The sequence below is a fragment of the Coptis chinensis genome, chromosome 7 (assembly GCF_015680905.1).
Source record: "Coptis chinensis isolate HL-2020 chromosome 7, ASM1568090v1, whole genome shotgun sequence".
Taxonomy (NCBI): Eukaryota; Viridiplantae; Streptophyta; class Magnoliopsida; order Ranunculales; family Ranunculaceae; genus Coptis; species Coptis chinensis.
The window spans coordinates 34,257,004-34,283,957 of NC_141462.1; the positions used below are offsets into that span (position 1 = coordinate 34,257,004).

A 26,954-nucleotide genomic window follows, 5' to 3' on the forward strand; every position below is an offset into this window, starting at 1 on the left:
AATTGTATCGACTTTAAAGATTGAATGTATTGACTGGTTGAGTTTGAATGTATTAACTGTGATTTTTGAGATGTCTTTGGAAGTATGTTTTATGCAAACCTTACTCGTTGAGTTTTTAGATGATATGTCGATGTGAACAATTGCTGAGTAGAGAGCATTAGAGTCGGTAGTGTATGTTTGTTCTGAAGGAAACAATTTGTTCTGAATGAAACAAGCTATAGATAATTTATCAATTTGTTCTGAATGAAAAAACAAACCAAATTTGTGCCTCCTGCTGGTCAAATGAGATAGACATCACATTCCACATTATAAACTTAGAACTAAGCAAATTGAATGGTAATCTTTTCTAGAGCAACATAACTTAAAGGCACAGAACAACAGAGCAACATAATACATAACCAAAATACTGACAATTGTTCCAACAGAGTAACATAAAATAGCTTTGTTCCAAAATATAGAGCAACATCAACATAGCAACATCAAACAGCTTTGTTCCAAAATACAGAACCAAAATACTGACAATTCCTACTGACAATACTGACAATGCCTACTGACATAACAAATTAAATAGAGGTGTTATATCCTCCAATTGGTCTTGGTCTTGGTCTTATAGGTCGTACCCTGAGGCTTAATACCCAAAGTCTTTGTTGATCTTGTATTCTTAGATGGACCTGAATCAAGAATCACAGCTGGAGTTGATGCAGCTTTTCTAGTAGGGGCTTTAGGTGTAGCTAATGCTTCTGTCCCTGTAGGTGCAGCTGATGTTTTTATGGTAGAGGCTTTAGGGGCTTTAGGTGCAGTCTTGGCTGGACTTGTATCCAAAATCATAGCTTTGCCTTTGGGTTGTTTACCTTTGGGTGCAGCTGATGCTTGTGTCTCAGTAAGAGCAGTTGATGACCTTGTATTCTTGGCAGGACTTGTAGCAAGAATCACAGCTTTGCCTTTAGGTTGTTGACCTCTGGGTGTAGATGATGCAGATTGTGAAGCAACAATTGGATTTGATGGTTCTGTCATAGTTGGGACCTACAAATATGACATGTGTGTATATGTATGAAGTATACAAATAAAAAACAAAACCAATAAACAGAGCAATACCATATTTACCACTAAACAGAGCAATACCATACCACATTCTCTTATATTTTTAAGTCTCTTATAAATGTAGTGTTATCAGCTTTCATTTTTAAAAGCTCCAAGCCTCTTTACTTTTTAAGTCTCTGCTTTCTCTTAAACAAGTTATGAATTTCTGATTTCTAGCAAACTTTAATTTTCTACACATAGCAAGTTAGGCTATATATGGCAGTACACAGTGAAGCCGAGACAAATAAAGGAGTTGTAAATGAAGTACTAAGAAGTTGTAAAGGAGATGAAGAAGTGTACACAAAGACAAATAAAGGAAGTACATGATACTACTAGAAATAGAGCAATACCATATCATTTTTGGATCTGCTTTTAGGCTTTGTTTTACTTCGAGGTGGAGCTATTGTACTTGGATGTGCATTACTTGGAGCTGATGTACTTGTGGGGGTACTTGGAGGTGGAGCTGTTGTACTTGTGGGGGTACTTGGAGGTGGAGCTGTTGTACTTGTGGGGGCACTTGGAGGTGGAGCTGTTGTACTTGTGGGGGCACTTGGAGGTGGAGCTGCTGTACTTGTGGGGGCACTTGGAGGTGGAACTGCCATACTTGTGGGGGCACTTAAAGGTGGAGTTGTTGCACTTGGAGATGCAGTACTTGGAGCTGCAGTACTTGGGGCCTACAAAAAAGGCATTATTGACCCAAAAGTAAACAAACATCATATATTTAAAGATAAGAATGACATTATTGATACATGTTTCTTCTTTGATCTCTTTTGTGGTGGTGCAGTTATGCTCCCCTCTTTGTTTTCTCTTTTCACCTTCGAGTAGATATAAATATCCAAAATAACCCAAACAACAATATAAGTCAATAATGTAAATATCCAAAATAAAAATAGAAATAATAAAATAACCACTTACAGTCAATTTGGGTTGCCTTTGAGTTGGTGCAATAGGTTCTTTGCATCCTTTCTTGTTATGCCCCATCTCCTTACAGTTAGAGCACCTCATATGCTTCCCTCTCCTTGAAATTTGTGGTCCCTTCTTTGGTGACTCATGTGGGTCCTTCCTCCTATTTCTTTTGGGTCTACCAGGCATTCTTTTTGCCTTTGGAGGCAACAAATTTACACATTTGGTCTTCACCCATTATACTTCTCCATTCAAAGGTTTTATATGTTCTTCATAAGCATGCTTAACTGTCTCAAGCTTATACCATGACTGCACAAAATTGTCCACCCTCTTGGTAGCTTTAAAGATGGCAGAAATTGCATGACAACATGGAATCCCAGTAAGAATCCACTCTCTGCAATTGCAAATCCTCTTTCTTAGGTCAACTGAATATCCATCATTCTCATTAATAACCTGAAAATCTTTAGCCTCATGGTATATGCACAACTAGTCTCTACTTGCCATCTTGTTTTCTTCAATGGTTTTCCTAATTCTTAGAGCAAACACATCAGTCCACTTCTGCATTGCTTCCCTCTTTTTTTGCATCCTGGTTACTATATAAATCCTGATGTCCTCCAACATATGAATTTAGGGCTTGAACCTTGCTCTAATAATACAACTATTAAAACACTCACTCATATTGTTCTCAACTGCATCACAAGACGATGTATCCAACTGAAAAGCTTTACACCACTGTTCTAGATTTTGTTTGGTCCTCAAGTACTCTGCTGCATTAGCTGACACTAATTCAATCATTTTCATGTTCCTCTCATAAACTAAAATGGTGGTACTTCTAGCAGTCATCCAAAAAAGTAATTTTAACATAGAACCATTAAATCTCTTCCTAAAATTGGCATATACATGCCTTCCATAACACCTATGTTCTATCAATGGCAAAAGTGTGTGCACTGCATCAACCAACCCCTTCTGTTTGTCTGATATAATAGTCCACCCAAACCCATCTACCACACCAAATGTCATGAACCAACAAATTCACAAACCAGAACCAAGAATCGTTGTTTTCACCCTCAACTACAACCTATGCAATTTGATACATTTGATTATTCACATCCCTATCCACAGCTATCAGCAATTCACCCTTTATATAACCCTTCAAAAAACAACCATCCAACCCTATCACAGGTCTACAATGCACCCATCCCTTTTTCAGAGCATCTAGGCATACATAAAACCTTCTAAAATATTTTGATGAATTAGGCTCATTTGTAACACTTTCACCCTGCCCTCTAACAGTACTACCTGGATTTCTTGTCATCAACTCATGAGCATAATCATAAACCTTGGCATAGTGATCTATCATAATTGAATCCCTCTCCCCCAATGCAAACTTCTTAGCTCTGGAACATTGATTCACTGAAACATTGATTGCATATGTATGCAAAATAGAAGCTACAAAGTCATCTAGCTTCCACCTAGGGTTGACAATGATTTGAGTCTTGTACTTCTTAGAAAGCCATCTAACATTACAAAATTTGGCATTGAAATCCCTATTACATTCATGCAAATCATTTAGTGATTTAATCTGCCAGCTACACTCAACTTGCATTGGACTGGCATGACATCTCCATTTACATCTTTCACCACAAATAGCAGTTACCCTGTTTGATTCATTCTTTATAAATTTAATTGGGTAACCATTTGTCACTCCATAATCTCTTAGATAGTCCTTGAACTCATCTTTACTTGTAAACCTCATACCCAAAGCAAGTTCAATTGTAAACATATTTGTCTTTGTATTAAATGTGGGCCAACTCTTCTTTTTCTTTCTACAAACCTCTGGTTCTACTGCTTCATCTTCTTCATCACTCTCTGCTGGACTGTAATCTCCATCTTCTCCATACTCACTGTCATACCCAGTGTGCTCTGTTTCTTCAGACAATACCACATCAGGAGGAGCACTAGTCCCTTCACCATTTATATCATCTGCAGCAATTTGACTAGCCCCTTCACCATTTTCATCTAAGTTCTGCTTACACTTCTTCATTTCAACCCTCATATGCCTAACCTCGAGTAACTCTTCATCACTCACATTGTCTATACTACCAACTTCACTTTCAACATCACTCTGAGAAGCACTATCATCACTAGCATCACTGTCATGTTCATCAGATTGCTTGTGTATAATATAAACTTCTATGTTCCCAAATACATCAGCCTCTTTCACCTTTGAGCTTACATCACTATTAGTCCTAAGTGGCCTTAACCCATTTTCTAATTCCACCTCAGGAGTGTTAAATAAAATTTCAACTATACTTCTAGGAGGATAACCAAAATCCTTTACCATATTTCTGAGATAAAGGTATGTCATTTTAGCATCCATATCTTCATAAGAACAATTCATTTCTCCCCCATCATACTGCAAATTGGGGCTACGCACAAAAGTCCCACCATGATGTATGCTTAAGATAAAAAAAAAAAAAAAAAAAAAAAATCCACTGCATTTAAGTAATGAAATTAACATCAGAAAATGCACAATTAACATTTATATAACGCAAATTACTATTAACATATCATAGAATCAAATTCATAATGAATTTACTTACTTCAGGTCGTATTCAACAAATCAATCTAGAATTTGAGCAGCAACAATGAAGAGTTTCAGCAAAAATGATGAGTTTGAGCAACAACAGTGAACTAGGGTTTCAATTTAGATTTTCCATGGTTTTAATTTGAACATTTACGAATTAGGGTTTCAAATTAGGTATTTGGGGATTTGGGGATAGAAAATACGAGAGGGAATGATATTTTGTGCGCGCGTGAAGTGGTTTTGTTGGTAGGTCACGTGATTTTCTCATGTCTTTGTTGTCTTGACTTGACTAGGAGTGTGCTGAGTGTGCAAGAATTTGATACATTTCAAAATTAGAAATTCCACGTAAGAAAAAAATTAATCCACGTCACTCTTCAGGTGCTGGAAATAAACCGGAAATATGGAGGTGAATACGTTTTACAAGTACAGGGTTAAAATTGCCTAAACTGAACTTTAGGGGGGTAAGCGGTAAAACTTGACAAGTTCGAGGGTGAAATATGTCAATTTGCCTTTCGAGTAGAGAGAAAGAGAGAAGGGAGCCGATGTTAGAGGCAGAACAAAGGGCTTTCTTTTTCTTTTCTTTTTTTCTGGGTTTGTTTGTTTTATTGTTTTTTTTTTCCATGAAATTTTGGGCGGTTGATTCTAATTTTTCATGAAAAATATGGGAGGGTCGCTGAAAAATCAACACCAAGTATAATAGGGCGCAGTAGAAAATGGGTTCTAACTTGCAGCAGGCAATGGTGGCTCATAAAATGCATAATCACATTTTCCTCAAAGTATCAGCAACGCTTATTGCCATAGCAAAAACTAGCCAGTATTTGCTACCCTAGAAAGCGTGGGTGATGACTGTATTAGCAACACTTGAAAGCATAGCAAGAAAAAATAAGTATTTGCTATGCTCAAAGGCGTAGCTGATGAGATTTAATGGAATATAAAAACAATTTTTGTTTTGTTTTTAATGTAAAATAACTTTAGCAACGCCAATAAGTGTAGTCAAAACTAGCAAATAATTTGTACTACTAGACAAGATTGGCAACGCTATGTAGCGTAGAAAAAGGTTAACATTTGCTACAAATATTAGGGCGTACCAAAATGTTTTGTAGCAAAAAGTCCCATTTCTTGTAGTGTATCATTCTATATTAGATTTCTTGATTATGAACATGAGCTAAACCCTCCATTGTGGAGGGTTGATGAAGCTCATATGAAAAATCATAGTTGTTAAATGGTTCAGTCACTAGCAATAGGACTTTTAAGCTTGCCTTGACATCCTACCCAAAATTGGTAGTGTCCGGCCAAGTTTAGAGCTCGAACCCCAAGATAGACTCATGCACACGACCCAGGTGACACTGGGACTTGGTGGAATCAGACTGTAAGGTTTGGATGGCTGGTGTCAGGTTAAGCTAGGAGTTGAATGGTACGTTCAGAGATGAAGTACTGGTTCAACTCCTTATATATGCTAGCAGAGTGTTCTCATAGATGAGTTCATTTTGTTAGGGATCGAGACTATAATCTGTTTATGGGTTTGTCTATGAACCTAAAAATTGGATTAAAAGATGCATTAATAAAAATCATTTAATAATTAAACCTAACATGAGTCGAATCAACTCTCCACCTTTCTGTCTCTATATCTTTTTCTTGTTAAGAAAATCCGCTTTTGAAAGTTGTTGTAACTTGAATTCTAAGTAACATCGTAGTGTAATTCGCAGAATCACATAAAAAATCATTCTCATAAGTTCCCTAGGAAGTAATTCTAGTGAAGTAAAGTATAACAAGGGTTCTAGACTTTAGGCATGGAACGATTCCCTTAATCGTAGTGTATTCCAACATACACGTGAGTTAGGTAATTTATTGATTCCTGTCTTAGCGTGTATATGATCAAAATTGTGTACACACGAAAGAAGTCATCAAACATCACTCGTAGTCATCCCCATTCCGTGTGCTAGTACTCCCAGCTACACTGCATTGTCGCCTCTAATCGAATATGACACCTTCACCTGGGTTGCCAAGGGCAGGTCCATCTGGAGCATTATCACGAACTTTCTAAGGTTGAGACTACAATGAAACTAGGTCTACAAAGCATCGTGGTCTCAATGCGTCACTTTCTTTTGTAACATCCGTTTTTCCTACTTATTGTTCTTGAGTATAGATCATATCATTGACAAATTTTATTTACATGTTATATCCATTTGCGACTTCTATATGTACATTGTATCGCAAATCCAAAACAAAACTGTGTTATTAAATATTTAGCTAATTGATGAAACAATGGTTCTAAATAGGGTTAGATCCCCCCTCCCCATTGTATAGCAAATCCAAAACATAATTGTACGTGTTATTAAATATTTAGCTAATTGATGAAACAATGGTTCTAAATTGGGTTAGATCCCCCCATGCTTCGTCATGTGAAAAAAAATAATCATCTTACAGCAGTTGGATCTCACAACTGGTGGGTGGGTATCACTAATATTTTTAAAAATGGACTAACCCTTCTAAATAAGCATATATAGCCATTTAACGATAAACACATCATTATCCTATTCACTGGTTTTTACTGTTAATAATATCAGGAGGGAGTAACTCTAGAGGACAAATCGCGAGAAGAAGTAACTCGAGAGGACACCTTTTTTTTTTAATCACTCACAAGGACTGAGTAAATGAAAGGTCAAGTATACCCTTGACGCGAAATTAAAAATGGCTCGGGTAGATGAAATGTCAAGTATACCCCTAGTATGATATAATAAACGGTCCGGCCCAACCGAAATGACCCGGTGTATATAGTATGAACAATGATTGTTTATACCTATTTGGGATATAAACAATCACTGTTCATACATTAACATGAGCTATGAACACTCATTGTTCATATAAACAATCATTGTTGATTGTTCATACCTATTTGGGGTATGAGCAATCACTATTCATACCTCAACATAATGTATGATCAGTAAAAACACATATTGGAGTATGAACAATTATTGTTTATACATCAACATGAGCTATGAAAAATTATTGTTCATATCTATTTGGATATGAACACTGATTGTTCATACCTCAACATAATATATGATCAATAAGAACATTTATTGGAGTATGAACAATAATTGTTTATACCGAACAATGATTGTTCATACCTATTTGGGGTATAAACAATCATTGTTCATACCAATGATTGTTCATATATGAAAAAATAATTATTGTTCATACTTATTTGAGATATGAACAATCAATGTTTATACCTCAATATAATGTATGATCAATAAGAACACTTATTGGAGTATGAACAATCAACAATCATTGTTTATACCTATTTCGGGTATGAACAATAATTGTTCTTATTGTTGATACCTATTTGGGGTATGAACAATCAATGTTCATACCTTAACATAATATATTATCAATGAGAATATCTATTGGAGTATGAATAATCAATGTTTATATCTCAACATGAGCTATGAACAATCGTTATTCATACATTAATATATTGTATAAGGTACGTTCACCTATTTGGATATATGAACAATCAGTATAAGGTATGAACACTCATTATTCATAGTAAAACGACAGAAAGGGTAAAATCGAAAAATATTTATTTCAAATCCGGGTTATTTGTCCTTGAGGGTTATTTTCACTCGAAAATTGGTTTTCAGAGTTATTTTCACCCGATATTTGTCCTTGTGAGTGATTATAAAAACACTATGTCCTTTAGAATTGTTTTGAATCGAAATTGGGCCTTGGGACCAATTTCTTGTAATAATATTCTGAAGCAGATAAATATGAACATACTGAATGAATGAATCATTCGTTGAATTGTAACATTATTGCCCAGCCGGCCAGCTCCCTGCCAAAAAAAAGAAGAAGACCGAAGAAGAAGGTTCTTAATTAGCTTAGTCATTATAATGGACTATCATGACAATATGCAGCTAAAATTTTGCGAGAACTTGCTATCGAGGAATGGTGTGGGTGGTTGATTAGTTATGATCAAGACACGTAAATATGTAATTGACCCGACGAAGCCCACATACTTTGATTCTGACTGAACTGACCTGGTCACCTTAATTTGCTACGTTTCATACACGACAACACGTACACAAATCACAACTAAACAATTTTTTCTGCGTTACCATTTATACTAAGACTCGATGAATATATATGGCATTGTTGTATGCCCATGCAAGCCTATTGCTGGCGAAAAGGGCCTAGATGGACCACAGCTAGTTTCACCAGTCACTATACCAAGTTGTTTTTACTTGAAAGATATTAGACGTACAGAATTCATGTCGACTGTGAGTCTCAGGCCATAAAAGGGCACCCAATTGCGAACTATGAATCCCTGTGTACCGTGTACGTAGAGTCTGGGGTCAATGCAGTTAGTAGTTGCATGTCCCTAAACGATTGACGCTTAATGGAAACACCAGATAGGGGCCACAAGACGAAATACTAAACCTTTGGGAATGAATTCGTCAACCATGCAATCTATTCTTCTGATTAATAATAATAATAATAATCAACCCCTTCAATGCATGAATCTATTAGAAAGTTCGATTGATATAGATTAATTAAGACAATAGCCAATTCAAAATATAAGGGTTACATAAATTCAACAAGACTGACCCATTAAGAATCAGAGATCTCGACAGTAGAAGATGGGTGGGCCCAGCCTTCTTCATATGTGAACACAACAGCTGGATCGTACATAAATGCTGTTTCCACATCGACTCATTAATTTTGGTTTATGACAAATGTTATGATTGTATCTTTGATCTTCACTATGAGGTTTTCTTTTTCATATGCAAAACTGAACACTATTTAACTTATTAACCCACATAAAAAAGGCAGAAACAATTCAGCGCGACGATTAAACAACATACCCTGTGACCTGTGCAACGTGCAAGGCTGCATCAGCATAAAAGTATCACTGTCTAGCTACTAGACTACTATTTAAGTTGAGATCCCCTCATAAATGCTTTTCATATCATAATGCATGGACTTCCATGGGCTTGTCCCTTATACAAAGCCCAAAAAACGATAATTATGAGTGGACTCCGGCCCAAAGTATTTACTAGTATACTGCTAAGCAGTGGGGGTGAGCGGAGTGGGAGAGAAAAATAGAGGAGTGGAGATGGAGAAGGAGGAGTGGAGATTTAGAGTGTCTGGAGAGGGAGAGGAAAAGGGAGAGTGAGAGAGACGAAGAGAAAAAACAGAAGGGAAGAGATGAGGACAGACAGACAGAAACCAACCGAGTTGGTTTTTGTCCACATAACCCCTTCTCCCAAAATGTTCGCTCTGCTCACGAACTATGAGTCAAGGTCCTCAGGTTTGTTTCTTTTAAGTTTGAAGTTGCTCTTTCAATATTCAAAATATTCAAGTACGTCCAGCTATCACTATTGTTGTTGATACTTGAATCAACACTTGTCCTGGTATTTGATCGTTGCCACTATTGAAAGTTGAAACAAAACAAAAATGGAGCTTAACGTTAAGAGAGTGGTCAGTGGACTTGGATTACTCATTGCTCGACTAAAAGAGCATTCCATAGGACTTTTACTCAACCCATATTTGCAAACAATTGTCATGGGCTTGGGTCCATAAGGTAACTAGGCCCAGTATCCAACAAAGTCGTCAAACACAAACATCATCATTATAACCAACCAACTGAAGCCAACCGTTACACTCCCTCACTTCCACTATGACATCTCCATCACTCTCTCTTTCTCACTTCAACCAAATCATTCACAAACCCATTTTTCACCATCCAAGAAACTCTCATTACCTTTCCATCAAGTCCACTTTAAAAAATGACAACAACACCAATAGCAACTCTTCTAAAACTACAGATAGTAAAAAAGTGAACCTGACCAGTGGTAGTAGTAGTACTAGTAGTAATGGGTCATGGGTGAGCCCAGACTGGCTAACATCCATAACCAGTTCATTAACAAATGTAATGGGTAATAATGATGATTCGGGTATACCAGTAGCAAGTGCTAAACTAGATGATGTTTCTGATCTTTTGGGTGGTGCACTTTTTCTACCATTGTTTAAATGGATGAATGAGTATGGACCTATTTATCGTCTTGCAGCTGGGCCCAGGAATTTTGTTGTTGTTAGTGACCCGGCTATTGCTAAACATGTTTTGAGAAATTATGGCAAGTATGCGAAAGGTCTTGTTGCTGAGGTCTCTGAGTTCTTGTTTGGGTCTGGTTTTGCTATTGCTGAAGGTCAACTTTGGACGGTAATGCCCCTCATCTTGTTTAGTTATGACATACTTCTATGTTGCAATGATGTATTAATTTGATTATAATGCATTATATTGTATGGTATTGTATTGTATGAATTATGTGTTTAATTTTATGGAATTGTGTTACACTCTACCTGTTCATGTTAATCATGTGGACTAATGTAAGTGCTGTGTGATAATAATGTGGCGGAGATAATCGAGATTGGGTATGAAAAGATTTGAAGGGTCTAGCAAGAGGGCAAGTATGTAGGAAATGTTTAGTTTAGTCTTTTAGTATTATTCAGTCAATCAACTGTCAGTGTTTGTTCGTATGCTTCTATGGAAACAGAAGTACAAGTGCAATTGAGTTTTTAACCCCCAATTCCCCATTTAAAGCACTTTATAATCTATCAGACCTTGTCTATGCATCATGGTTTCCTGAAAATGATATACTGACAAATGACAACACGTCAACATCTTAGTTATGAACTTATCAATATGGCTTCCTCTTGTTGGGGACTGGTCATGCTTACAAATTATTGTGCTTTGTTGAGGGAACCCTAGATTTGCATGTACAGGAGGATTTCCATGAATTAAGGAGAAAGGGAGGGGTGTTTGGAATGATTTGAGTTTTTCTTTTCCACTGTTTATTTCTATAACTATCTGGTAGGACAACTCTTTGACATGGCATCTCATTAACAAGGAAATTTACATAGTGCATGTCACTTTAACGTTCAAATAGGGATATAACATCCATTTGGAAGGAAACTTGGATACTGTTGTCTGATATACACGGGATAAATATTAGAATCCTGATTAGAGATAGCTAGACCAATTTTTTCTAGAAGACTATGGCAAGGTTGGCATTGCATAGAGCTAAATAGACAAGCAGAATTAAATAGGCTGAGCCAAAAAAAAAAATAGAACACGATGTTGTTGTTAGTTTATTGTTCATTATACCTTCTAAATTTCAACTGTTTTCTTTGTTGTCCTTTCCCATGCATTTGTTATTTATTTATAGTTTGCAGTATGCACCACGTCGAAGATGTCTACTGAAACCGTTTAGTTTGTGTCTCAATTCAATTGACTTTGAAATCAAGAGTTACATCAGATTTCTGTCGCAAAGTGTTTTGTTTTCTCAATATCCCTGATTACCCTTGTTTTAAATCAGATTCATTGTCAAAATTTGTTTGTTTCTTTTGAATCCATGCCATCCTTCTCTTTAGTGGATTTCTGATTTATGACAGGTAAGGCGCAGGGCTGTGGTTCCTTCTCTTCACAAGAAGTATTTGTCCGTTATAGTTGATCGTGTTTTCTGCAAGTGTGCTGTGAGGTTGGTGGAGAAGCTTAAATCAGATGCTGTGAGTGGTGCTCCAGTTAATATGGAGGCAAAGTTTTCTCAGTTAACTTTAGATGTTATAGGTTTGTCGCTGTTCAATTACAATTTTGATTCACTTAATACGGATAGTCCTGTTATTGACGCAGTTTATACTGCATTGAAAGAGGCTGAGGCTCGTTCAACAGATCTTTTACCATATTGGAAGGCAGGTGGTTACATCAATTCATTTCTGTTGTTCCTGTTGATTTTTTGCTGTTGACGCAGAAATTTATTTTTTGCTGTTGGTCTGTTCAATGCAGATTAATCTTCTGTGCAAGATAATTCCACGACAAATAAAAGCAGAAAAATCAGTTGTAGTAATTAGGAGAACTGTTGAAGAACTTATCACCAAGTGCAAAGAGATTGTTGAGGCTGAGGGTGAACAGATTGATGGGGAAGATTATGTCAATGATGCAGATCCAAGTATACTTCGCTTCTTGCTTGCTAGTAGAGAAGAGGTCGGTCTCTTCAATTCTATTTGAACTAATGCTATTCCTATTCTATGTTCTTGTGGAAATTTTGCTATATAATTACCATTATCTCAACTTTGATGGTTTTCTTTAAAACGAATTATGCAGCTTTAAGGTTAATAAGTGAATTCATGTCAAATTTGTGATAATTTTTTTACATCTTGACTCTAGTCTTGACACGTAAGTATGTTTTATCATTTTTTTCATGTCTATTTGCTTTGTGCATGCAGTTTCATGACCAATATTCTGTTTACGTATCTCCTATATATCAAAGGGGGTTCTTCTAAATATAGCACACCTGCCAGCATATCCCTAGATTCTCTAGATTTGTTTGTATTCCATTCCAAAATAACCTAGAGAATATCTTGTAAATATCCTAGAAGATATATTGTAATATCTTGTAAATATCATTTGCTATTCTATAAAAAGGGACATAGGTATCTCAAGGAGAATACCAATTCACAATATTCTTGAGTCCTTGACATGGTATCGGAGCCCTTGTTTTAAAAAAAAAAAAAAAAAAAGGCATTTTTTCTTGTTTTCGTTTTCTTAGCGTTGCGTGGTTTCGTTTTCTTGGTATTGTGGTTGAGCCTTTCACGACAGTCTAGGGGTTTCGTTTTCTTGGCGTTATTGTATTTTCTCAATATGTCTTGTGAGAAAAGTGATTTTATTTGCATTCGGCTCACTGGGAAGAACTATTCTGCCTGGACCTTTCAATTCGCGTTATTTGTAAAGGGAAAGGAGCTTCTTGGCCATCTGGATGGCACTACTGCTGCCCCTGATGCTGTGAAAGAACCGGCCAAATTCACTTCTTGGGATACCAAAGATGCCAAAATTATGTCTTGGATCCTTGGATGCGGGAACCCAGATTCTCCCGAACCTCCGCGCCCCTACAAGACGGCTTTTCATGCAATGTGGACTTACTTGAAGACCATCTACCATCGGTCCTAATATGCCTGGCCGGTTTCAAACTTTTGAATTTGAAATGGGTAACTACTCTCAAGGTGCGTTGTCCATTGAAGAATTTTATTCGTTTTTCCAATTTGTGGGCGTAATATTCGATATTATTTCGCGACTCTTCCTACTAATGGGTTGGATATTGTTCAACAAGTACATGAGATTAGCAAAAGGGATCACTTATGAAACTTAGGTCGAATTTGAACTGTGAGGTCTCGCATTAATGAACAGAGATCCCGTTCCTTCTTTGGTTGTGTGTTTGGGGGATCTATTTCGTGAAGAACAGAGACTACTCACTCGAGCCTCTATGGAACAGCAGGCTGCTGTCACTCCTCAGGTCGCCTATAGTGCTCAACATCGATCCAAGAGATGGGATCCAGCCACTACTCAATGCTTCAGCTGTAAGGATTTTGGCCACATAGCCAAAAATTGCACTAAGAAGTTTTGCAACTATTGTAAGGAGTCTGGTCACATCATCAGTGAGTGTCGGATTCGGCCACCAAGAAGGAAGGGTACTGCTTCTTCTGCGGTTGCTAATTCTGGTTCCCCTGCTCCTATTGTTCATGCTCATGCTGCCACATCCTCACCTCTCTCTCAGGACATGTTACACCAAATTGTTTCTGCACTCTCGGCTTTAGGCTTCTCAGGTAACAAAAAATCATCCTCTCAACCTTGGTATCTCGACTCGGGGGCTTCCAATCATATGACAAATAATTCAACTTCTCTTCAGAATCTCAAATCCTATGTTGGTCCTCTTAAAATTCACACGGCAAATGGTAGCTCTCTACCTATTACTGCTGTGGGTGACATTTCTCCCATTATAAAAATGTCTTGGTTTCTCCCCAATTATCTACTTAATTTGATTTACGTTGGTTGACTTTGTTGATAATAATTGTAATGTGATTTTTTCTTCGTCTGGTTGTGTGGTGCAGATCAAATGTCACGAAGACAATTGTGAAGGGTCCTGGAGGGCGACTTTCCATTGGGTCATACATCCCCAATCTAGTTCTTTCATTTCTCATGGTCTTCTTTTTGTACTAGTTCTAATTTGCGTCCCCGAGGATTGGCATCGGTAATCCTAATCCTCGGGTACTTCATACATTGTTTCAATCTGGTTTTCTATACAATAAAAACTCGTTTCCCTTGATTCGTTGTCTTTTGATTGTTCTTCTTGTAAACTAGCTAAGAGCAAAAGTCTACCTTTTCTCACCGGGTTCACATGCTTCTCAAATTTTGATGATATTGTGCATAGTGATGTATGGGGATTTCTCCTGTCATCTCTTATGCACAATACAAATATTTTGTAACCTTCATTGATGACTATAGTAGGTTTACTTGGATTTATTTCTTGCGTGCTAAAAGCGAGGTTTTCTCAATCTTTAAAAATTATCTTGCACTCATTAACAATCAATTCAATTCCTCTATCAAGAGTCTTCGATCTGATTCAGAGGCTTAATATCCATCAAATGAGTTTCAACACTTTCTTCAAGAACGAGGCATTCTTTCTCAACGATCTTGTCCAGCTACTCCACAACAAAATGGAGTGGCTGAACGTAAGAACAGACATCTTCTTGACATGGTTCGGGTTTTACTTCTAGAATCCTCTGTTCCTCCTCGTTTTTGGTGTGAAACTTTATCTACCAATCTCATAAATAGACTGCCTGTGGCTTGATAATGTTTCACCATATTTTCGCTTTATTTGGGAATCATCCTCGTTATTCTAATCTGCATACATTTGGTTGTTTGTTTGTTTTGTTCATCTTCCCCGCATGAAAGAACTAAGCTTTCGCTTTCAATCGTGAAATGTGCATTTCTTGGTTATAGTTCTCATCGAAAGGTTTTTATGTTATGATCCCCGACGCTCATCGTTTACGCATTTCACGACATGTTGTTTTCTTTGAAAATCAAAAGTTTTTTCTCTCTCATACGGATTCTGCGCCTTCTATATATTCTATTCTTCCTGATTTTTCCACCCCTGCTAAACCTACAAATCGATTTCAGCCAGGTCTAGTTTATACTAGACGCTCTCGCCCCTTGGTTACTCCTTCTCTGGACCCTCCTGTGACGATTGATCCGGCACCCTCTCTGGCAGTTGTTCCTAGACGATCTACCCGAGTTTCTCATTCTCCTAATTGGTATGGTTTTTCCTCACATATTTCCATGACTGCCACTCTCTCCTCTATTTCCATTCCTAATTCTTATAAACAGGCTGTGGCACATGAATGTTGGCAACAGGCCATGCAGGCTGAACTCGATGCACTTGAGCAAAATCAAACATGGGATGTAGTACCTTGTCCTTCCTTGGTGAATCCTATTGGTAGTAAGTGGGTGTTTTCTGTTAAGCTTCGCTCTGATGGTTCTTTGGAACGTTACAAAGCTCGATTAGTAGCCCTGGGCAACCGACAAGAGTATGGCATAGATTATGATGAGACATTTGCCCCTGTTGCCAAGATGACTACAGTTCGGGTTCTTCTTGCCTTGGCTGCCTCACATTCTTGGCAGTTACACCAAATGGATGTTAAGAATGCTTTCTTGCATGGGGATCTTAAGGAAGAGATTTACATGAAACTTCCTTCTGGTATGACACTTCCTACCCCTAACTCCGTTTGTAAGCTGAAACGTTCTTTGTATGGTCTTAAGCAGGCTCCCAGGGCATGGTTTGAAAAGTTTCGCAGCACACTACTCGGGTTTTCATTTACCCAAAGTCAATATGATGCATCCTTATTTTTTCACAAGAGTAAAGATGGCATGGTCTTTCTATTGGTGTATGTGGATGATATTATCATCTCGGGTTCAGATGTGACATTTATTACAAAGCTGCAACAACATTTACATACAGTATTTCAGATGAAAGATCTTGGGGCACTCACTTATTTTCTTGGTTTAGAGATTCGCTCTCAACCACATGGGTTGTTTCTTAATCAGCACAAGTATACACAAGATCTAGTCCACCTTGCACGGCTGGAAGACACCACTTCAGTTGATACTCCTCTTGAAGTGAATGTAAAATTAAGAAAGGATGAGGGTGACCTTCTTGATGATCCTACCTTATATCGACAATTAGTAGGGAGTCTAATTTATCTCACTATTACTAGACCTGACATTTCTTATGCAGTTCATACTGTTAGCAGGTTTATGGCTTCACCACGACATCTTCACATGGTAGCTGTTCGTCGGATTGTACGGTATCTTTTGGGGACTCCCCATCGGGGATTATTTTTTCCACATGGCAAAGCACTCAATCTAGTATCATACAGTGATGCTGATTGGGCAGGATGTCCAGATTCTCGGCGATCTACAACTGGATGGTGCGTTTTTTTTGGTGATTCGCTTATTTCATGGAAATGTAAGAAACAAGATTGTGTGTCAAAATCATCTACTGAAGCTGAATATCGGGCCATGTCAGTCCTCTGCTCAGAAGTGGTCTGGCTTCGTGGGATTCTCTCTGAGTTAGGTTTTCCTCAAACCAATTCACAATATTCTTGAGTCCTTGACACTATATACAGTATTCCTGAATTCGCATACCCATCTATGTATTTGGTCGTCCACGTCTAGTTTTCTTCTTGTACAGTTTATATACAAGTCCAACCCAAAAAGCACTCCTTGGCGAATGCAAACCTATCAGATTTGTGAGCCTAGCCATGCATCTCCAAGGACAGTCCAAGATCTAACCATGCTCTAAGTCCAAAGAGTATAATATAGGTCAGGATACACACAAGACAAATGATGAGTCCATTACCCAGGTACTGCCTAGTTGTGTGGGCACTAGATAAATATAATAACTTCGATACAAAAAGAGCACAAAGCTACACAACTAGGACATTTCAATTAGACACAAAGTACCCAAATTGGTAATTCGACAACATAAGGCTGCCTCATGTCTACCTGAAAAGAAGTGCCTTTACATTAAAAGTGCCTCATCGGTGTGTCTACAGATGAATAAAAGATTCTATTGTATCTTTCCTTACAAATAACTGATATGATCACCACACACATGTGCGCAATAAGCCGTTTCCTCTTCTGAAAATGAACATGTTCGGGTGAATTTGCTAGAAAAACTTTTTGGGATCAAGGAAACCCTGTCTGAAATTGAAGAAATATAGTGCAAGTGGTTATCTGATAGCCATATTGAGAGTGGATCGCCATTGAATATCCTGCGGTCTGACCATTTCCTAAACCAAATTTAGTTAGGGCATTACTCCTATTGTTTTGGGTGATTTATTAATTGATTTTCATTCTGGTATAGGTTTATTTATGGTTGTAATTATGTTCTCAAGGAAGTGAATGATAGAATTCTACTCTTATATTACATGGTATCAGTGCATTGCATAACATTGTACCAATGGAAATGGCAATGGCAGTTGGCAGTAGTATCAATTCGCAAGGAAAACAGTGTCTGTACCAATACATTGACAGTAGCACATTTACAGTGTTCGTTTTATTTTTGGTTTTCGTGTTGGCAAACTTGAGCTTAAGGGGGACTGTTAGGAGTATTAGGGGTATTATAACTATTGATTAGGGAATTTTACTAATTGTTCTAATTAGGACTTAGGTTTAGCCTTTATATATGGTTTTCATTAGGTTTAGAATTCATGTAGCTTGATTTTTTTATTTAATCATGTATTCATGTATGATGTGAGGATATTTGTATACATGCAGATTCATTATTAAATGAAATTGTTTTTATAGGTTTCAAGTTTACAGTTAAGAGATGACCTTCTATCAATGCTAGTTGCCGGTCATGAGACAACTGGTTCCGTGTTGACATGGACGCTATATCTTCTAAGTAAGGTATAAGTCCTTTCGTGTAAATTCATTTATAATTGATTTTTCGACCACTTTGGTAGTCCACAGGATTATGATCCCAAGCCAAGTAACATCCTAAATGTTGAAGGCCATCCTTTACCACATTCTGTGTAAAAATGCTATTCAAACTTTTAGACATCTTTTGTTAAGGGAAAAATAATTGTGGATCATCTCGGCATCAGTTTGTACTTTGTCACATTCAGGATCAGACTAAACCAATACAGGAATACCACTAGTGTGCAACTGAGCATAAGCTTTGCTGTTAGCGGATTTGTTTCCTTGAGCCCAATGCTTGAGTTGAACAAAAGAAACCTCATCTAGTTCTTTATCATTTAGGGGTATGCAAAGATGTGATCCGATCATCTTAATTAGATGACGGTCTCAGTATATGACTCAGTTTAATACATATTCACACAAGATATTTAATCTCTTATTTTCGTCGTTTAAACTTTGAATCCATCATCTTAACTTTGCATTAGGCAGGTTTTTTATCAGCTCTAGACTTTTAGATATTTCTAGATTCTTTATATGCTATCTCTGCAATCTGCTGAAATCAATCATATTTACTTATTCCTCATTTCTAGAATTCATCCTCTTTGAAGCGTGCTCAAGAAGAAGTTGACAGAGTTCTACAAGGCAGGCTTCCTACTTACGAGGACATAAAACAACTAAAGTACTTAACTCGTTGCATAAATGAGTCGATGCGTCTCTATCCACATCCTCCTGTAGGTTGAGAACAGATTTTATCTTCTTTTGTTGAAGTTACTGATTCTTTTGTTAGTGAAATGAGTATTTTTGGTTCCCTTATGTTAATGTGTAGGTGTTAATTAGGAGAGCTCAAGCCCCTGACATGCTTCCAGGAAATTACAAGGTTAATTCTGGTCAAGATATAATGATTTCAGTTTACAATATCCATCGTTCTTCTCAGGTATCTGTCGTTTTCTTTCTCTATTCTTATCTGTAATCATTTTCCCCGATTGATATTTGAACTTTCAAAGTCGATGGATTTTGTGTTCTTGTGTATGAAATAATTTGACTTGGCATTCTCTTTAATGGCTTCAAGAATACTGTCCCTACTCTACTGGTACTTATTCTTGACAGTTGAAGAGGTTGAGATTCATCAAGTCGCTGCTGTATTTGCACCAGCTAGAAGAACCCAATCTTTTTATATTCCACCACTAACAGATAGAACAAGAGCAGAATGTAAATGAAATAAAAATACCATCTTAATGGAGCACTCTATTGCATGTTGAAAGGGTGTACTAGGTGAGAAGGGCTAGCTAGGATGATAGTGGTGTTTCACTATGTGTAAGAAGGTATTATAGGAATGGAGTAGGTAGAATATAGGCAAAGTAAAAAGTTTTATTAACTTGAAGCTAATTGGCTTGAGTACAAAGTGATGGAGACCATGCCTATTTATAGGCTACAATGAACCGACTTTACAAGAGTTGTTTTGGTTCATGTTTGACATTTGTTACTTAATGTGTTACGCTTGTCCTAGTACCTATTTAAATTTACAACACTTGTACTAGGTTGTGTACACATGTCACTAGTACTTGTACACTTGTTAATTATTTCTAGACTATTCTACTAGATATTTCTAGTATTCACATGTCCTTACCACATATAAAACAAAGTGGGTAAATCTAGAAGTGCATTAATGTTGAACACTCCTCCTTAATGCACTTTGGTGTTACTCCAAGCATGTTACAGAGTATAACAAATTTAGATCTCGCTAATGCCCTAGTGAAGATATCGGTAACTTACTCATCTGTCTTGCAGTGCTTAAGTTCGATCTTCCCTTTGACTGATACTTCACGTATGAAATGATATATGTTTGATAGCAATGTGTTTTTTCATGTTATGAGACACTGAATTTTTCACTATTGCGATAGCTGACTTGTTATCACATAGCTTCATTTTGGCGCTCGCCTATGTCCTTGAAATTTCTTCTTAGCCACATTGCTATCAAATATGACTTCATATGTGAAGTATCAGTCAAATAAAAGATCGAGCTTAAGTACTACAAGACATACGAGCAAGTTGCAGATATCTCCACCAAAGCATTAGCAAGACCTAAATTTGAGATACTTAGTAACATGTTTGGAGTAACACAAAAGTGCATTAAGGAGGAGTGTTAAAATTAATGCACTTCAAGTTTTTTCCACATTTTTCTACATATGGTAAGGACATGTGAAATTGTGAATACTATAAATATCTAGTAGAATAGTTTAGAAATAATTAATTAAAGAGTGTAGAAGTACTAGTGACATGTGTATACAAGTCTTGTACAATTAAATAGGTATTAGGGATAAGTGTAATATATTAAGTAACAAATGTCAAACATAAACCCCAAAACAACTCATGTAGAGTCAGCTCGTTGTAGCCTATAAGTCGGCATGGTCTCCATTAGAACTTGTTACTTTGCCTATACTCTGCCTACTCTATTCCTATAAATCCTTTTACTTACACATAGTGAAGCATCACTATCATCCTAGCTAGCCCTTCTCGCACAGTACACCCTATCAAGTACTAGGCTGCAGGGTGTACAACACGTGCTTAAGAATTGGTCTTTTAACAACTAGCCGAAATGAAAACAATTCGTATGTAACAATGTAGATATTAGTGTAGAGATGGTTGATCTGAATACTTGGATAAGTGTCAATTCAAAGTCGATTAAAGAACTAGTACAAACTGAGAACGTTATCCAACTATTGTTGCAACTGCAACAGAGCAATTTGCTGCATTTATTGAAAACATCACTCACTGTTGGAGAAAAACTCTAAGACGCAGTAAGATTTAACCTTCCAGGAAATTTGTGATTTCATATAGAAGGTGTGGGAAATGAGTCCTTTGAAATTTCCCATGTTAGGCTGTTATATTGTTTGCTATTATGACAATGTAGTATTGGCATAATAGGCTTTTAGAATTTAATTCATTCTACAAACAAATTTTCCAAACGGGCCCTACTTCTCTACTCTACTCTTGTTGTTTCTGTTAACCAAGGTTTGGGAGAGAGCAGAAGAATTTGTGCCTGAACGATTCGACTTGGAAGCACCAGTACCTAACGAGACAAACACTGATTTCAGGTGAATTTTCTCTGTTGATCTTTTTAATTTTTTCTGAACGATGTAGGCTGGCAAACATCATCCTCAGTAGCAAGTTTCTTGCGGTAGTTCATAATTTTGCAGTGCCTCCTTTGGCTGCAACTTGGGCCAAATAGTTCTTTCTTGTTAGAAAGCAATGTTTATCATTTACTTAGCACAAGTTCCTACTGCCAGGTGTATTTTCATTTTTTCATAGGCATCTTCTCTTTCACCCGAGTTCCAGAACTTATAGTTATGCCATTAAGAGCATCTCACAACCATTTCAATTTGTGGGTCTTGTTTATTTCATTCACCTTTTTTTCAGAGAAAGAAAAGAAAAGAAAATAACCTTTGAGTGCCCACTTTCTGAGCCTTTTTACAGTACCTTGGGCAAATCTGGCTTTCTGATTTGAAATTTAGCATTTACTTGGTGCTGTTTATGCCTAGCTAACAAGTGCATTTTCCTCTATTGCGGAATTCATATTTATGCAAATATGCTCGTACCATTTGTTTTTTTGTTTTTTCTCTTTGTTTTTATTCTTGTTTAAAGATTAACATTTATTTACTGTAAATGGCAACTCGTAAGTGCATTCTGATTTGTTGCAGAACTTATACGATGCAAGAGCCGATAGGATAAAAAAATTTGCACCTTATACCTAATATTGAAATCCAGCTTCTATAAATTAATTGGTGCTGTTGATTGTAGTTTGAAATGAGGGATGATCCCAGCAGCCTGACATGTTTTAATTAGTGTGTTTGAGTGGTAGTCATGGGAAAAGACAACTTTTTTAAGTTAATGTTCACAATTTCCAAGAATGTGACTAAACTGCCAAAGACACCAATCAAGGCATGCCGCGGTATCCCTTTAGTGTGTACGAAAAGGGGTGGTTTTCGTATTGGAACACTACTCTTTCGAAATAAATAAACTATGACTAAAAGAGCATCAGTTACTGTTTCTAGTATCTTTTCTTTTTCTTTTTTTATCACAATAATCTCATTTCTTTCTCATTGAGAAGATTGATACCCTGAGACGTTTGTGACAGAAGGCGAATTATTTCTGGTGCTCTATAATACCCTATTTATTGCTCATGGTTCACATTGATGCATTCTTGTTTAATGTTTTAATGCGTTTCTAATGAAATCATGTTTTAATGAAATCATGTGCTACAGATATATTCCATTCAGTGGAGGACCTAGAAAGTGTGTCGGTGATCAGTTTGCTATGTTGGAAGCTATTGTTGCGCTGGCAATTTTTTTGCAGCACATGAACTTTGAGCTTGTTCGTGATCAAACAATCAGCATGACTACTGGAGCCACTATCCATACAACAAATGTAAGTCTATCTTACTGTATACACTGCTTGCACCCACAGCCAAATTCATGTTAGCTCACCCACCCAACACTTGTCAAATCCTTTCACTGTTGGACTGATCCTACATACAGCTAGTCAGCTTCAAAGTTTCACTTAAATTCTAGTACAACAGAACCTTGATAGTGACTCTGAATTCTGATTGCGGATAATTATTAGCCAGAGGTGTTTTTATTCACCCTAAATGAGATGTATATGTATATAACAGTAGAGAGGGGTACGGTAAACTGAAAGGATATCGTGTGCCCCCAACATGAGTAACTTACTGAGTCCATTTCATATTCATGCCATTTGTAATTGGAACCTTTTGAAGTTGCCTGGCATGCGCATGTAAATGGTGCTAAAAGTTATGTATTTGATCATTTCTGAACATTATATGCTATGTTGCAGGGCTTGTACATGAAACTGAGTCAGCGAAGTGCTCAATTTTCGTTTGCTTCATCTTCTATGTGAGTGATGTAATTTTTTTTTCAATCAAATTTTCTTCTAAAAAACATATTGTAATGCTAGCAGATAATTACAGAACATGTAATGATCTCTCAGCTGTATATGTAATATTTAAAACAGAAACGAAATAGATTCTTCATTAACTGTGAATCAAATTCATGTTCAATGTGGATCTCTCTTATTAGTTTTCACCTCCACGTATTCAATGTTCACAAAATTACAAGAAAGAGTTTCTAGTGTGGAATTGTGGATCTCATGATCTAATTGCATTCCTCTAGAAAACATGAAATATGTTGTTTTCTATTTAAGTTGCCCACTGAAATGCTAACAAGTCGATACTTTCATTTTTAAGTTTAAAGCGCAACCATACTGCTTGTATAGTGTCCGGTCAAATGTCCAATGAGCTCAAATGAACTATGAATCTGCCACTTACAAATAATAAGAGTGTGAGACAGAAACCGGTTGAATGGTGACCATAGTTCTCTATTTCATACGGAAGAGTCTCCAACACGGTAGAATAGGACACTAGAGATGGAAGATTACATACACTGTCCAGTGCCCTACTAGCCAATCACACTCCATCATTGGGAGGAATGGGAGCTGCTTGGGAGAGTTTTCAGTCCTTTTTCCTTCGAGCAGCCAGGGTCCATGTCTTATTAGTGTTTTACCCAGGTTTGCGACACAAATCACAGTTTTTACAACTTTATCCGACTACTTGTTGTTTGCATCTAGGGGTGTCAAATGGGCCAGGCCGCTTTGGCCTGGTTCTCGAACAACGAAGCCCTCGTGTTTTGAGGGTCGGGCCAATGCATCAATCTGGAAGTCTTTACGTGCCACTCAACCCTCAAGAGAGATAAGGGCAGGCTTGAGCGCCGAGTACCATTTTATTAACAAAATGAATATAAAGAAATATGTAAATTGCCATCTGATATTCTTCATTTCTTCTTAGAGAAATATTGGATGACACATGAAGGATGAATCTCGAGACAAGTGAATCACCTTAATCTCTTGCAGCGTGTTACCCGCTCGTTACAAACCAAACCACATGTAAAAAGTTTACCAAAAACACACTCTAGCTGGGCCCACTCCACACTCTTCAGTCTTCCCCTCGTTTATCCGTTTCACTTCTCCATCATATTTCATTACCATCTTAAATTTCTGACCGCCTCCATTTTCTGTCACCTTCACTTCTCAATTCCATATGAACAACCGAAAGTTACTACAAGATGATGATACACCTCACACCATCGGATCATCATCATCATCTTCACATCCCAAAGAGTTTCTTGTACCTAATAATTCTCCCACCGCTACCACTAACGCCAACTCAACGTTACCAAAAAGAACGTTATCGAATTTCGATACATCAATGGCTTTAACAGTCTTAGTTATTCTCACAGCTCTTTTCTTCATGGGCTTTTTCTCCGTTTACCTTCGTCGTTACGGAGGCGATAGCCCCATAGAATTTTCACGCCCCCGTAGAAGAAGAAACCAAAGACGACGAACGCCTTCTTCATCATCATCAGCAGCAACTTCATCGTTGTCGCGGTCGAGGTTATCAGGTGGATCCTGTCGTGGTGTAGACCCTATGATTGTTAAATCACTACCGTTGTTCATTTACAATGATGAGAATGTAAAAGAGCCATTGGATTGCGCGGTTTGTTTGAGTGAGTTTGAGGAAAGAGAGAGTGTGAAGATGGTTACGTGTTGTGGGCAAGTGTTTCATCCAGAGTGTATTGACAGATGGTTAGCGTCTCATGCTTCGTGTCCACTTTGTAGGTCCACTGATTTACTTGGTTTGAGTACAGTGATGAACAAGAGTGAAATAAGCAGCTTGACTATGAATGTGGTGATAGAAGAGAGATCAACGGTGGAGAATGGTGACACCTCGGGTGAGGGACAAAGTGACGAATTGTGGAGAATGAGAAGGACAGGTAGCTGGTGTAGTAGTTTTGGTGATAGAGTTTGTTTACAGAGGAGCTTGAGCTTGTAAATTGTAGGTTCATTGTAGGCTTGTAGGTTGAGCTTACAGTGGCTGGATTTGTGATTTGTGGTTTAGACTTTAACGAGTTTAATAATAGTTTACATAGACATGACATGTCAACTTGCATGCAGCCGTTTCTGGCATTATCCTGTACGTAGCAGACCGAGGATTGAATGTACATCCTTTTTCTAAGGCTGAGTCCAATGGTCCAAACTCTATCTCTATAAAACTGGAAAACAAACGTTGTTTGAAGGATAAACCGATAAAGAGTACGAAATTGGATCCAATGGTTTAGAATAGACATTTTACACACTTAGACACATTCTCTATTATTTAATATTTCTCTCTATATTGAGAGAGTAAAATTGAGATAGGGAGTCAAATCTGCCAGTTTCGATTCTACTTTGGATTCTACTTTTGCAGGAATAAGAAGCCATTAGACTACTCAAGAGCATCTTTAGTAGTGATATCAACCTAGCATCAAACACTAAATTCTCAAGAATTTGGTGTTTTTTCAACTTGAGCAGTACTACATGTTGATAAAAATACTAAAAAAACACCAAACCAAACACCAAATCGACCAATATTTAGTTCCAAATTTGATGTCGTATCAAATCACTCACGCTGTTTGAGAAACACTGCGCGGTTTTGGCAAAACCACGTGGACTTGGGCTACTAAATGGGCTTCTATAACGCGGTTTTGGCAAAACCGCATGGGCTTCTGAACTGATCAATGGGCGGTTTTGCCAAAACCGCGTCGTTTTTTCACGAAAATTAGAACTATGGTGCATAGAACTTGAAAAATTATGAGTTGTGCATAGAAGTTAAGAAATTAACAATTGTGCAATTGAAGAAATTAAAATTGTAATTCAAAATCGAAAAAATTAAATAAATTAAAACCTATGATTATGATTATGATTATGCAAAAAAAATCTATGATTATGATATAATCATATAATATCTAAAATAATCCAAAACCTATCATATTATATCAAATTTATTTAGCTCTCTTCTTCGCCCCACCACTCGATCCCTCTCCTCTCTATTTGGACGTTCCGCCGCTCCTCTAAGTTCCTAATCGAGAGATGATGATCTTCTCAATGCGCGGGAGGTTAACTACTTGACTGAAGTTTCTCATATCCCGATGTTGCTGCGTGTACACTTGTCGTGATATCCTCATACGCTTTCCGAAGTCTCGTCATCACGCCTGGGGATTGTCGATATGTCTGAGAATATGCCTCCTCTCTTTCTTGGCTATAATGATACAAGGGAGTCCTCATCCCATCAAACATGAGAACCTGGTTCTCATATCTTTCCCAAACCTCAGCCTGAAAATCCAAGAAAATACAGTGTGAGTACATATTATATATATAATGAAGAAGATAAATAAAACAATTAAACTCACCATGGTATACTAATCAATATGCGGCTCTAACTCAGAGAAACGATCATGAGGCACGTCAAGAATGGAAATATAAGTAGGCTCCCCATCAGGTCCACACACGGCAAACATCTAGGATTACTGGCAGACACAGGAGCTGGTTGATATGCATTCAGAGATTGTGGGTTGTAAACAGGCTGTGGCGGATGAGGAATACGTAGCTCACGTCTCATCCCTTCCAGGCCCACAAACTCGAAGTTGCTAGCCCGACCAATAGGAGGCAACAACGGACCCA

The 26,954-nt window shown here is 37.4% G+C and overlaps 2 protein-coding genes across 3 annotated transcripts; both read left to right on the forward strand.

Moving 5' to 3' along the window:
• The first annotated feature begins 10,207 nt into the window (after positions 1-10,207).
• LUT1 (Cytochrome P450 superfamily protein) lies at positions 10,208-23,466 on the forward strand. 2 transcript variants are annotated; one of them, XM_086570499.1, is made up of 9 exons: positions 10,208-10,796; positions 12,029-12,325; positions 12,420-12,617; positions 18,276-18,377; positions 18,977-19,117; positions 19,213-19,320; positions 21,399-21,481; positions 22,649-22,811; positions 23,238-23,466. In XM_086570499.1, exons 1-9 carry the CDS (start codon positions 10,254-10,256, stop codon positions 23,298-23,300), a joined length of 1,698 nt encoding a protein of 565 aa, XP_086426625.1. In that variant the 5' UTR covers positions 10,208-10,253; the 3' UTR covers positions 23,301-23,466. The 2 variants fall into 2 exon arrangements, with proteins under 2 accessions (XP_086426625.1, XP_086426624.1); XM_086570498.1 differs by having other exon boundaries at positions 10,220-10,796; positions 18,995-19,117.
• A 736-nt stretch (positions 23,467-24,202) lies between these two features.
• On the forward strand, positions 24,203-25,385 carry LOC147487219 (RING-H2 finger protein ATL57-like). Its single transcript, XM_086570500.1, has one exon. It carries the CDS (start codon positions 24,496-24,498, stop codon positions 25,285-25,287), a length of 792 nt encoding a protein of 263 aa, XP_086426626.1. The 5' UTR covers positions 24,203-24,495; the 3' UTR covers positions 25,288-25,385.
• Positions 25,386-26,954: the final 1,569 nt, after the last annotated feature.